The sequence below is a fragment of the Phaenicophaeus curvirostris genome, chromosome 1 (genome assembly GCF_032191515.1).
Source record: "Phaenicophaeus curvirostris isolate KB17595 chromosome 1, BPBGC_Pcur_1.0, whole genome shotgun sequence".
NCBI lineage: Eukaryota > Metazoa > Chordata > Aves > Cuculiformes > Cuculidae > Phaenicophaeus > Phaenicophaeus curvirostris.
In genome coordinates, this window is record NC_091392.1 from 181088561 (window position 1) to 181101977 (window position 13417).

Consider the following 13417-nt stretch of genomic DNA (forward strand, 5'->3'; position numbering starts at 1 on the left):
CAGATTAATTGGTTGAATTTCTTGGTTTTATTGTTGTCAGTGAGAAGCATGCAGAATCCAGCTCAAGGACTTCTGCACACCATGTCATATAGACCAATCTGCTCATTGGCAACGATACTGTGCATCATATGCACCTTGCAATCCAACAGACACTGCTTATGCTCTAGTTTGGGTTTTTTTGCTGCACCCCTCCAAAAAAAAGGGTGGGAGGAGGGGAGAAAGGCACAGACTTACTTGTTTGTTTTTTAAAAACCATGACATTTTTACTGTAAGCACTGGTAAGAAAACATAGAACAGTGAAACAGTAGATCATCTTCCCCCTAGGGAAGTGTATGCATTGTGAAAGTAATCTCTACGCATATTGAGAGATTCAACAGTTTTTAAACTGCTTTGTAATTATATTCAAGATAGTGCTGTTGACGTTTTCTAAGGAAAGCTCAGATACAAGAGTAAGAGGACTAAGAAGACCTGCTCAATTCTTTTAGCACAATTTTTTTCCTCTTTGACATATTTTTAGTTTTTACATCAGGAGAACCAGGATTTGAACGTGTCTTGGAAACAGTTAAGTTAGTGAAATTAAGTGGTTATTTCACATTGCTTAGCATAGTAACTGCTATTCTTTCCCCTTCTAGATTAGACTATAGAATTCTAGTCTGCTTGCTTCAGATTTCCACAGTTGAGCAACGCAGACCCTGGGACCAGATTCAGTTCACTGAAGCCATTGATTCCTGCTGTCCTGACTAAGAAGCATTAAGGGATGAATTTGACATTCACAGTGATAAACTTAATGCAAGCTTTGGTAAAGAAGTTAAGCAAAAAAGGGGCTGTTCAGCACCTTGATTTCTTGGTTGGACTCGATGATCCGGTGGGTCTCTTCCAACCTGGTTATTCTGTGATTCTGTGATTCTGTGATTCTGTGATTCTTGCTAAAATAGAGCAAGGAGGGAAATTAAAACAAATTCAAGATATTAATACAAATTTACATTAAAATTCAAGCTATTACAAGTCTTCAAGATATGAACACAAATTTACATTAAAATTCAGGCTATTACAAGTCTTGTTAGTTCAAATCCTTCTGTCATCAGAAAAGGTTATTCATGCAATAGCAAATAGAAGCTTCACATTTTAAGGCCATTTTTCCACTTTTACCATCTAATATTTTGGCTCCATTTTAAGCAACCAGCAAGCTGGGCTTAACTTATGCAATAAACTCAGTCATGCTGGAGTCACAGCAGTGCTAGTTCTGCTCTCAGTCACACCATGGTAATCATCACCTTTGCTCACACTGGCATAAATTCTCCACCCTGTCAGAAGGAAAAGACAGACAACTGCCCAGTTGTCAGGATCTTCACAGGGTTCTGCAAGGTATTCACAGAAAGATGACATGCTAACTTGGACCAGCAATTGCTCTGCCTTTGTGGACTCGAATAAGTCACTTCCTGGTGACTTAAAGGAGCTTGTCTCAAACAGGAATATCTGTAAACATAATAATAACTCATAGAAGATATCTTGTGCAAAGAAAGGGGGAAAAAGAGCTCCTATGGAGCAAAAGAGAAAATCTAGGAGAGCAGTGGGAATGACAACAAGTTTAGCAATGGAAATGTGCATCAAAATGATGCAATACCTGAAAGCAAGTGAAAATCTTTGAAAGAGACCTTTCAGAGAGTTTTAGGCAGCGAAACACAAGCATTTTTGGTCCAAGGAGACACATGTGAGTCCTAAATACAAAGTGCTCTCACACTGACATCACTACTTAGGAATCTCTGTTAAAACATGACTTCTGACCACAGAGCTCCTTATGCTGTGGCTATTTTCACTTGTACACAGAAATTAATATTTGGCAGCTCTGAAAATGCTTTTTCTTCGTGTGCTCTTGAAAGAATAAAGTTAGAAAGTATGAAAAGTATGAAATTTGATGCCCAGCAAACAGTCTAGAAGAGAGAAACTCTTTTAGACTCTGAAAATTACAATTCTACAGTATTTCACTAATTGTTTAGTGCAAAGGACCCAGTTCATTACAGAGCTGCAGATTCTTTCTGTGACTAGAAAAAAAACTGATGACCTGAAAAAAATCCACAATCCATAAAATCCAACATCGAGGTGAGTTGCAATTGTTTCATAAGCTGAAAGAATTGCTTCACTTAGAGCCTTGAAGCTCTTGATGACATGTTGCTCCCTCCTGTCACTGGTGAGGAGGAACATTTCCTCCTGTGCTAAGAATACAGTGCTTCAGATGTACTGTTCTTCATCTCTTGCATTCATGAGCAATGACCACTTGTCCCCTTCTTCCTCAACAAAACCGTTACGTCTCGGCAGCTTGTCTGAAGTCAAGGCAGAGAGAGACACTTGGCTAATCTGATCCCAAAGAGCTGGTCTGGATGAATCTCTCTTCATATCATCCATTCCAATATGAACACTGATTTGGGAAGGGGTGAGTGGCTTCATGCAGCCTTGAGCTTGTGCTTCATAACTTTCTGTGTCTGGCTTCTTATAACTAAGAAGAGAAAGAGAAAATATGTTCAGTACCAAGAGGTAAATGTGCAGAAGCATCTTCAGTATTAGAAAAATATCAGGAACTTCTGACAACCTAAATGTTACCTGCACTTCAGAAAAATGTTAATGGCTAAGAGTACCGCTCACAGGCGTAAGACATTTCAATATTAAAAGAGAGAGACTCTCAAAGTGAGGTTCTTTGAGAAAAATTACGAGTATTTTGAATCATGAAAGGGCTCCTAGTAAGCAGTTTCAGAGGAATGTACTTGATGACCCCCCAAATCACTTCCTGATTCATTGTATTCTAGGTCAGAAAAATCCCAGCAATGACAAGTATGCATGGTCATTTTTACATATATGTATTATCATGTTCTTTGGAATCTGGTGTTCTCTTCAGAGCAAGATACTTCATCTGTAGCAAGGTGTAAAAGAATAAACACACTGCTTCTCTGTTTCTCTCTGGCTGAATTAAACAGACAAAATATGCAGGTACAAATCTTTTAAAAAGCACATCTTCTAAAAAAACATCTACAGAAACATTATGCAGAGCTGTCTTTTGAATTGTTTGTTCATTTGATATTGACAGCAAACCAGTGCCAGTCATTACCTCATTTCATATTGAACAGTATCTCCAGTGCAGGTGCCCAGGTGGCATCCAGTCACACTTTTAGCTGCTGGTTAAAGAATGCTCAGTGGAATCTTAGTTCAGATGTGCTCATAATAGTGACATCTGTCTCTTTGGGAGCCCAGGATTAGATAGAACAACCCCAAATTAAAGGACTATCAGGTACTTTTAGGTATAGAAATCCCAAATTAATGTCTCACTTGACCCCCAGCAGCAGGGCTGCCTATGGTTCCCCAGTTGGTTAGTATAAGACAACTTGCCATTTCAACTGCAGGGAAGACAGGACGACAGACACAGAAGAAGCTGCCATTGCAGCTGAGCCCATCCAAGGCTGAAGCACAAGGCCAACAGGCATGAACACACCTAGGAAAAAACATATGGACATCAGGCAGAGCTGCCTGTCTCAGACCTTTCTGTCCCTGCATACCGTAGAACAGATGAGCAGTTCTACATCATGAATTGCTGAGATCTATATCAACACAGCTAGATTGATGTATATGTACCTTCCCTTGCAAGGGATGACCTCTGCATCTATTCAGCTACAATACTGGAGCCACAAGGTAAGATTATTTGTCCCTTCCAGTCCACACATACAAAAGAAAACAAAAGCAGCAGAAAGACTAGGCAATAGTCTAGGCAAAGTAGGGATAAATTACTCAAAGAAAAAGAGGAATGCTTGAAGTAATGCTTAAGAAGGAATTTGGAGCATGAGAAGATATCTGACAGAAGTGGAGAGAATGCAAGTAGTAGGAGAGAAAATGTGCAATTCAGAGTGAATAAAAGAGAGAACACCCAGAAGCAGGATGGTATCTCTGATTAGAGCTGGGTTTTAATATATAGAAACTAATCCCTAAGTACTGCTATGTGAAATAAAAGCATGGTTTTAATTTTGTCATGTAAAAATTTGTCTCTAAGAGTTTAAAATTTTTAGGACAAAGAAGACTTTTATTTCATTTTCCTTCTCCCAAGTTTTAAATACTTTAGGAACCCTTCTTTGGTTCCTTGAGCAGGACATCCCACAACAGGCACCACAGAGCTCAACAGTGCTGCTGTCTTTGACAAGCCAAGTTCTGGCACTCACATACCTGCTGCTATGGGTATTCCAAGCAGATTATAAATTAAGGCAAGAATCAGATTTACTCGTATTCTTCGAACTATTCTTTTTGATAAGTGAATACTGGCAACTACATCCAGCAAGTCATTCTGCAAGACAGAAGAGCATTAAAAGTTTTCCACATGCAGTCTTCAGAATAGCAAACAAAAAAAGAGGAGGGTCAGTGATAAAAGAGGACTGGTCAAAACTGTAGTGCTCACTCGGATAAGAACAACATCTGCTGCTTCAATGGCAACATCAGTGCCTGTTCCAATTGCAATTCCAACGTCGGCCCTGGCTAGTGCAGGGGAATCATTGACTCCATCACCAACCATTGCAACCTTCCTCTTCCCATTTTGAAGCTCCTGGACCTTAGCAACCTTGTGAGAAGGAAGAACCTCAGCAAAGACTTTTTTGATGCCAACCTACACAGAAAGAAAGAAACATACACGGTTGGTGATACATTTCATGCTAAAAGGAAGAACCATTTGCTGTTCTGGATGAAGGAGAAACAAAAGAAGATCAACCAAACTGACTCTGGTGGAGGCAACACTTGCAAGCTACATAGAAAGCTGAAGAGCAACACGTCTTTGGCATAAGAAAGTGTCTGATTACAGCCTCCTTCGTCTTTTCTGCACAGATCCTGGCAAACCATGCCCAGTCCTTAGCGTCATGCCCCACCCTTAGCATCATGCCCCTTATGGCTTCTGAAGCTCTACTTCTCCAGCAATAAAAGCATGATGATTAAAAGAGACAGTTTTCAGCTAATCATGCTACTTGATGCACCAATAAAGGTTTCTGTGAATGCAATACAGGAACTATGTATGATCAGTTCACAGAATCACAGAATCACAGAATAACCAGGTTGGAAGAGACCCACCGGATCATCGAGTCCAACCATTCCTATCAAACACTAAACCATATCCCTCAGCACCTCGTCCACCCGTGCCTTAAACACCTCCAGGGAAGGTGACTCAACCACCTCCCTGGGCAGCCTCTTCCAGTGCCCAATGACCCTTTCTGTAAAGAATTTTTTCCTAACGTCTAGCCTAAACCTCCCCTGGCGGAGCTTGAGGCCATTCCCTCTTGTCCTGTCCCCTGTCACTTGGGAGAAGAGGCCAGCACCCTCCTCTCTACAATCTCCTTTCAGGTAGTTGTAGAGTTAGTAACAGTACGGGAAACAAAGAAAAACCAAGTATGTGTGTGTCCAACAGAAACTATGAAAATAAAGAAGATGGCTAGCTAAACGCTTACACGCATCCATGCCTCAACTAATTTGGAGTTGCTACCAATGCCTTTACCACTGCAGTTGAAAAACCGGTGGGTCTACTAAAATAATACCCCTGGTTTGTCTGCTTTACCATGCAAAGATCAACTTTCCTCTACACAAGGCAGAAGCTCTCTTGTAACTTTTTTTTAAAAAGTAACATTTTTAAAAGTTTTTAGGATGGGCTTACCATTTTATCCACTAGAAAGGAAGTAAGTGCAAAAAAATGAAACTGTAGGCTGGCACAGACTAAGCTTGTTTGAAAACTTCACTTCGTGCCTGGAATTATCAATTGAAGCTTGTTTTTGAAAGACTTTTCTTAACAAAAAAAGGTGTGGTGGGAAAGTTCTTCACCACAACTGAACACAAAAGCAAAAGCCTGAACCAAAATATAAGAATTAAAGCATCACACTGAGAAACAGAACAGAGGTCACAACATACAAGAATGTGCATACCTCAGTGTCTGAGTTAGCTGTGTGGTGGAATACCTTAGGAAAGCAAGGTAGCATACAGTAGATTAGAAGTAGACTAATACAAAGGGAAATGAAGATGGAGAAGGTGGATATGTAGCAGGATAGAGTGAGAATGTGGAAACATTTTGGAGCAACATTTATAAATCTCATATAAACATCTTTTAGACTGCTATGCTTCTTAACAATAATTATTACTGTAATTACTATGTTACTCAAACAAAATGACAAATCCTCACTTCTCTTATTGGGAACAGTATGTGACCTTAAAAGAACTTTCCTTTGTCACTAACCAAACATGAGTGCCCTTCAGTGAAGGGAAGCAGGACGCTTTAGTTCAGCAACAAATTACCACAAGAAACTCTGAATCTCTACAGAAGTACTGACTCATTGTCTTCAGTGGGATATTAATGCAGCCACTGGCCTCTACTGTGCCATAGTAGCTGAACTTATTTTCAGTTCAATTCAAGAAAAGTTAGTTTTCCTTTAACGTATCCAGGCAAACTCTGAGTTCTTGCTCCAAAGACACTGACTTTTAGTACTTCTTCATGTATTTTTTTGAAATGCAAAGGAGGAGATACCTGAGTAGCAATGGCTTTTGCAGTTTTTCTGTTGTCCCCCGTTATCAGCACTACATCTATTCCCATGTTTTTCAGCGTGTGCACAGCAAGGGCTGCCTCCTGCTTGACAGTGTCTGCTATTGCAATCATTCCACACAACACACCTGCACAAAGAAATGTCCTTTGTTAGAGAGCTGTGGGAGGAAAAATGGCAGCAAGAGAATGGGACTTCCCCTCTACTACACCATGGCAGCTTGTGGAATAACACGTTCTGGTCAATATTGACACTCACAAGCCCAAACAACCATCTACAGTTTTCTAGTTATGGTCTCTCTCTTACCCACACATGCACTTTTCTCATTTTTCTGTTTCAGATCAAACATCAAACACCTTTGATATTTAGGGACCAGGAAGAAGGGGAAAAGAGGATAGTAGCTTTTAAATATGTTTGTCTTGTAGGTGTACATTATGGACAAATACAATAGCAGATCAGAGAAAGTTTTGGCATTTGTGCCCAGGTCAGATGCTGAAGTCACTCCTTTAGGAGGAAGTACAGAAAGTATCGGGTTTTATGGCCCCTACTCTTTCTAGATTTGATTTCTACTATAATGATTACTTTTACATAGAAGTGTTGCACCTACCTTCCAACACATTGACTCAAAGGTGCATCCACATTTCATTCATGTGATGCACAAAAAAATCACGTTAGTTTATCATTGCATATTACCTTTCAAAAGTAAAGAACTTAAGTAGGTTTTGCATGCCTGTATCTCTATTTGCTATCACTAACAGTGATACAAATGCCAGGTGTACATCAGAACCCTTATTTCTGTGTTAAGAGCACTTAATTTTGCTGGACTGCTGATGGAGCAGAAATGCCACTCAAAATTGCTCTGGAGGAGCAACAAGAATATGTATTAAGTACTAGAAACAGAGGTTTCATTTCTAGATCACAGATGTACTGGCAGTCTATTATAGCAGTTTCTCATCTCAAGGTATTGTCTAGGATCTCTTTCTGCATAACACAGAACAGAAACCCTTTGGCAAAGCTCATTTAGTCTAATCTATTACACTTGAATGATCTAATGAATCGTCATGTTTATTCATGAAATATTTTGAAATCAGTGATGCAATAGGTTGGCATATGTTCCTTAAGGGATGAAAAGTCAGGATGAGACATGGTGCTGTGCTGGCACTGCTGTCCTGAACAGCAGTCCTAGACAACAGGAGGTTCAGAAATTAACAGTTACATTAAAAACTACCCAACAAAATCTTATAACACTGGTTTGAGGCGAAAGCTTCTTTTAAGAACACCTTGATACTCTGCAGTTCACAAGCAGTTCTGCACTAAAAGATTAGTAGTTTCTTGACACTAAGCCACTGATCAGTTGCTCCAGAGTTTGCTTTTATCTATTCCGTGATACGATCAATTGATATTTACTAAAGTCACTCCAAAAAAACCATCATTTACCATCTATAGCCACTAGTATGGCAGTCTGTCCTTTCGTTTCATGGTCTGTCATTGTGTCATTTACATCATTTGCAATATGCAAGCCATTGCGTCGCATCCACTCACGATTTCCAATCAATACTGAGTATGTATGAGAAGCTGATGGACCTTTGTGCACAAACAGAAAGAAATATAAGCATCTTAAAGGGAGAGAACACAAGGCAGAGATGTTTGAGGATGACAATGTCAAGCTGCATCAGCTGTAGAAAGATATTACTAATTTTCATTTGTGTGCTCCAGACTGGCAATGTTCACACCCAAGACAAACAGAATTAGTCTTGTTGAAGCGCTGCTGTCATGGACAAACACAAATGCACAGGTATTACCTGAAGACATCCTCATAAAACTTTTCTCCTTCAAGACTTAATCTGTACCTGTTTATACACAGAACTGCGTCATGAACTTAATGGAAGTATTTGCCTGTATTTGCCCTTGCCATTTGGCATTGTTTTTCCTCGACAAGTGCAGTATGCACATTTTATAAATGCTGTGCTGCTTTGTTCTCACAACTAATGACTTCTTTCAAATATAAAGGCTATTTCTGGTAAGAAAAAGTTCTTTTGTTCTAACAAACAATGAATCAGTATGTAGAGCACCTCATTGTGAATTCAATTCAATTTAATAAGAGCCATATGAAGCAGATGAGTCAATATTACATCAATACCATTCACAAATAGCACAACTCTGATGATTAAAGTTCTTATTTTATATAATTCTTTTAATTGCTTTATCATAAAGGTCAGGAGAGCCACAGTCTTCTGAAGAGAACTGATGAGCTTCTTAAGGGAGGCTTTAAATAATTTTTCTTCCTCTCCTACACTACAAAAGATCAAAGTGGCTTCCACAGAGCCTGAAACAAAACCAAACATATTGGCCTAATCAAAACCAACAGGCACTGCAACCTTGTTTGCAGATATAACACACTTCATTGTTCATCTGCTAAATAGATTTGGGTTTTTTAGAAGTGCCTTGAGAGATATATGAACAGAAAACAAAAGGCCCAAGTTACTATGGAACTAAAGGGTAGGATATAAAAAGTAGAGATAAGATAACAAATGTTATAAGTAACTGCTCTAAATTGGAAGATAATGCTAACTGGCAAATTTTGCTGCCTGCTGGACCGTTCTTCTATTCAACAGGGACATTGCTGGGTAAGCCCTATTGCCTAGGCATTGTATGGACTTTGAGTACCCATCACTTTAGCATCTAAATTCTTGTTTAGATTTCTGAATTGCAGACAGATCAAGAGTTGGGGAAAGAGAGAGCTTCAGGTTTTGTTGAGGTGCTTTTTTTGCCCTCATTTTCTTTGCCTCCTTCTGCCATAAATCCACCTTTCTGTTATTCCCAGTTCAAAAGGATTGTTTTACAGTGTTTTACAGTCTTGATTCATTAGCCCTCTCACTGCTATCTCACTGTGGTCACTTTGGGGGCAGACATACCGTGTGATTCGGAGAATGTGATCAGTGCGTTATCTCCCAGGGAGGCACCGCTATCCATGCTCCTGTTAGCATCCAGCTTATCAAGACCCTCCTCAGCAGCACCCAGGACAGCCTCAACACCTCCAACCTTGCAGCTGATGCCACAGCCTGGGACTGCCTGGAAGTCAGTGCAGTATCCCAGGCTCTGAGTGCCAAGCTCCTGCAGACATAACCAGAGATCATCATCAGTCTGTGCTGTCAAAGTGGGACACAATTATTAGATAACTCCTGCTGAAAAGAGGCATCATTCCTCATCTGGACAATGACCGACTGACAGAAAAGCAGCATGGAGTCTCAGCAGTGCAGAACTGAAAATAAAGATATTCTAGACATGCTGTGGTTTAGAATTCTAGAAAGGGGCAGCCATGCAGATCACACACACATTTCAGCCCTAGCAGCAGCAAACCATAAAGGAGAGCTTTTCCTGGTAGTTCATGGGCAAAGCAGTTAACATTGGTCATTCACGACCTCAGCCAAGACTAGGAACTAAAGAGAAGTACTATAACAATAAGCCATACAGCTTCTGAAAAGATGTAACTTCTAATTAACCTCACAGACAACTGGCTGTGAGGGACCAAGCCTTTCATACATATGTAAAAGTAGAGTGAAAAACTATATCTAATTCCTGGAGTGAGCTGGCTGGATAATAAAAGAAACTAGGTCTTTCTGTTGAGTTAGAAAGAGGAGCCAGTGAGTACCTTCAAGATGAGACAGGGTCTTACCAGGAGCCTATGCGTTAAGAAAAAAGAACAGAGAAAGTATGTATTTATAAACAAGTTAATCTGGGTTGTCTCCAGAATTACATATGCCCTTCAGTTACCTTCTTACAATACAGGGACAATTAGGCAGGTGGTAAGAATGTTAGCAAACAGTATAGCATTGCAATGTATGTAGGTCATGATCCAACAATAACTGGTACATGGGATGAGTACAGAAGTTGGCGAACTAAGACAAAGTTGAAAACAGAAAATGTAAAATATGAGAGGCAACTGAATCACTACCTATGCTCTCTTTTTCCTTCTAAATTTATGTTAACTTCCAAATTTTACCACTGAAAGATCTAACACTAATAAGTTTGATGTATGCTTGTCAATAGATTTTTCCATAAATCAAATAATAACTTGTCTTAGCAGAAAGAAATTATTTATTTAAACCATGCTTCCTATTTTGGTTACCATTTGTGCTTTCATTCTTCCTGAAACATTTGAGGAATACATGCAATATATAAATGACCTTTGAGGATCTGCAAAATTTGCAAAGACTTGAGTAATCTATTAATTCATTTGTGAAATTCACAAATATCACAGTTTAATATTCAGGTTTTAAAGCTCTTTGCCTAATCTATTCAGATAAGCAAGTGACTAATAGAAGTGACTACAGTCAAGTAGTACATGAAATGCCACCACACACATTTGCCTTACAATGCTATTTTAAGCATGAATATTCCTCCAGCAGATATTCCACAATCCTTATTTTCCCACCAGTTCAGGAAGAACTGGGTTAGATCTTGCTTGAGAACTCCACAGCGTTATTAGAAAAGCAAAGCTTAATACGCCTTTCAGTATTGTTCAGACTAAGATGCACAATCATAAAATCTGCCCACTTTCCAGCCTGTTACTTTCAGACAGGCTGTTCCATCTGGGACTTGCTCATTTTACACAACATTGCTGCATTTGCACAGACCCCTTCAGCCACTAGGTGACATAGGAAGGCTAAGTACCTCTCTGCAATATTTAGTGACTGCCACTCCTAAAGGATGCTCGCTGCTGGCTTCTGCAGTGCCAACCACCGCCAGTACCTTCTTCAGAGAGAGCACAGCCATGTCCCCCAGCAAAAGCACCCTCATGACTTTAGGAACTCCACAGGTGATGGTCCCAGTTTTATCAAACATCACAGTCTTGATCTGCAAGAAATAAACCAGAGTTACTGCCTAAGTCCTGCAAGCACAAGGATGCTCATATGTTTTTAGTACATAAATACAAGCAAGACCTTAATAATCAGTTGACTATATGCACAGCAAGACAGAATAAGCCTATAAAAGTAGGGATTCCGGTATGTACCTTGAACTACCTGTAGATTAAGCCTCCTTATGCTTTCTTATTCATCCCCCATACAGATTGCACTGAAGTTAAAACATCACCCTATACCTACATCAGGATCTCAGAAAACAGAGCAATCACAGGACTTGTGATGTCCGTTGAGTGTGTATTCACATGCAGGATTCACGTAAGTGCACCTTAGTAATTTTTACCACAAGGCATGTGATGCAAGAAAGGCTTTTACAAATGCTACTCTAAACAATCAACAACATCACTGAGGGAGGCGGACTCAGAAAGTTATTTGGTGATAAGAGCAGGTGGCAAGAGTGCAAAAAACTGCAACAAGTTCTTGAAACAACAACATAACCAAACCCAACCTCACACTATTCACCAAATTCAGCAATCGCTTGTTCGTCAGCCCAGTGAGGAATTCCTTGAGGAATCAGGAATGAACCAAAAAACACAGTCCCACATATACTGAAACCCAAGGCTGAAATCAGTTCTAATCCTGAAAATAAACACAGCACAGAGAAACGCATGAACCAAAAAAACTCAGAGTAGGCACTATTTCCACTCTCAGTTATTCCAACACACCAACCTTGCAGAAACCAACAGGTCACCTGACCTTACCCTGACTTAGATTCAAAAGTCGTGACACTTAGCAGGAATCCTTTTTGGGGGGTTGTTTGGTGGTTGGTTTTGTTGGTGTTTTTAGAGCCTTGGAGAAACTTCTGTTCTATGCTTAATAATGTCCAGTGAGAACAAGAATTATCAAGCTGATTAACTTAGTCTTACCATTCTTTTCACTTAAAATGTTCTATCTTTTTCTAATCCAGTCTACCATTGCATGTTTTAAATCCATGCTTTTCACTGGCTGTGGTCATGTCAAACCTCCCCTCTTTCAATCTCCTCCTCTTCTTTTCATTAATTCTTGAAGGGCCTTTTCTACCTCCCTTCCATCTTATTTCTCTACAGTAAAGCACTTCAAATCATTTTGGCTTTCTCTTACAGTCTTTTAAACTACTGATCATGAACTATATGTATCTCACAACAGCCCCCTGAGGAAAGAAGAAAAACTCTACATTATTCAGCTCTTTTGCAGAAAAGGTAAGTGCAGAAGTCAGCAACCTCTAAGGTCATGCAGAAGATTAGCAGCCTTGTAGGCATAAGACTGCAGGAACTCTTGGCTCTCAACACTTTGCTGAGATGACTTTGAAGAAAGGTGGTGAGATCTGTTTTCTTTATCTTACTGAGCAGCAACCAATAGAAAACAACCAACAAAACCAAACAACGAAACAACATTCTGCAGTCTTTCTCTGGATCTGAAGGATTTCCCAGGAAATCCTATTTCATGTAGCAACAGCTGGGTAAGCTACAAAAGTACAGAATGAACTATTCTTAACCTTGTGTGCCATTTCCAGGGGTTTTCCGCCTTTGATGAGAATACCGTTCTGCGCAGCAACGCCTGTGCCCACCATCACAGCTGTGGGAGTAGCCAAGCCCAAAGAACAAGGGCATGCAATGCTTAGCACAGTGATTGAGGTTTGAAACGCAAATCTCAGTATTAGTTCAGCTTTTGAAACATGTTTGTTCTGATCCTGCAAGAAAATGAAAGACAGGGGGCGGGGTGGGGGGGGGAAGTTGTATGAAGATAACATAGATGCACAATCAATCATAGCCTTTTCTAAAAGCACATTTACCTGGAAACCTCCAGGACAGGAAAGCAATCTGTTATTGTTACTGTAGTAGCAGAGAAAGGCCAATGTTATGAATTGCTTATGGCAGTATTTCCTGGCTTTTTTTCTGCTGAAGCACACATATGCTTGACTTTGCTCTCAGGCTCTTGGATGACAACATAACTTGCTGGCATTTCCTTTATAGC

General features: G+C 39.9%; 1 protein-coding gene across 3 annotated transcripts in view; it reads right to left on the minus strand.

Annotated features, from left to right (window-relative positions):
* Window positions 1-1014: 1014 nt before the first annotated feature.
* ATP7B (ATPase copper transporting beta) overlaps window positions 1015-13417 on the minus strand; it is a 30483-nt gene continuing 18080 nt past the window's right edge. The window contains exons 13-21 of one of the 3 annotated variants that reach the window (XM_069881588.1): window positions 12939-13133; window positions 11295-11399; window positions 9458-9656; window positions 7980-8126; window positions 6530-6672; window positions 4433-4636; window positions 4204-4321; window positions 3379-3481; window positions 1015-2494 (exon numbers count right to left, since the gene is read on the minus strand). In XM_069881588.1, the coding sequence (XP_069737689.1) occupies window positions 2230-2494; window positions 3379-3481; window positions 4204-4321; window positions 4433-4636; window positions 6530-6672; window positions 7980-8126; window positions 9458-9656; window positions 11295-11399; window positions 12939-13133 (1479 nt within the window). In that variant the 3' untranslated portion in view covers window positions 1015-2229. Of the gene's footprint in view, window positions 2495-3378; window positions 3482-4203; window positions 4322-4432; window positions 4637-6529; window positions 6673-7979; window positions 8127-9457; window positions 9657-11216; window positions 11400-12938; window positions 13134-13417 lie in introns of all 3 variants that reach the window. The other 2 variants (XM_069881580.1, XM_069881597.1) reach the window with 2 other exon arrangements.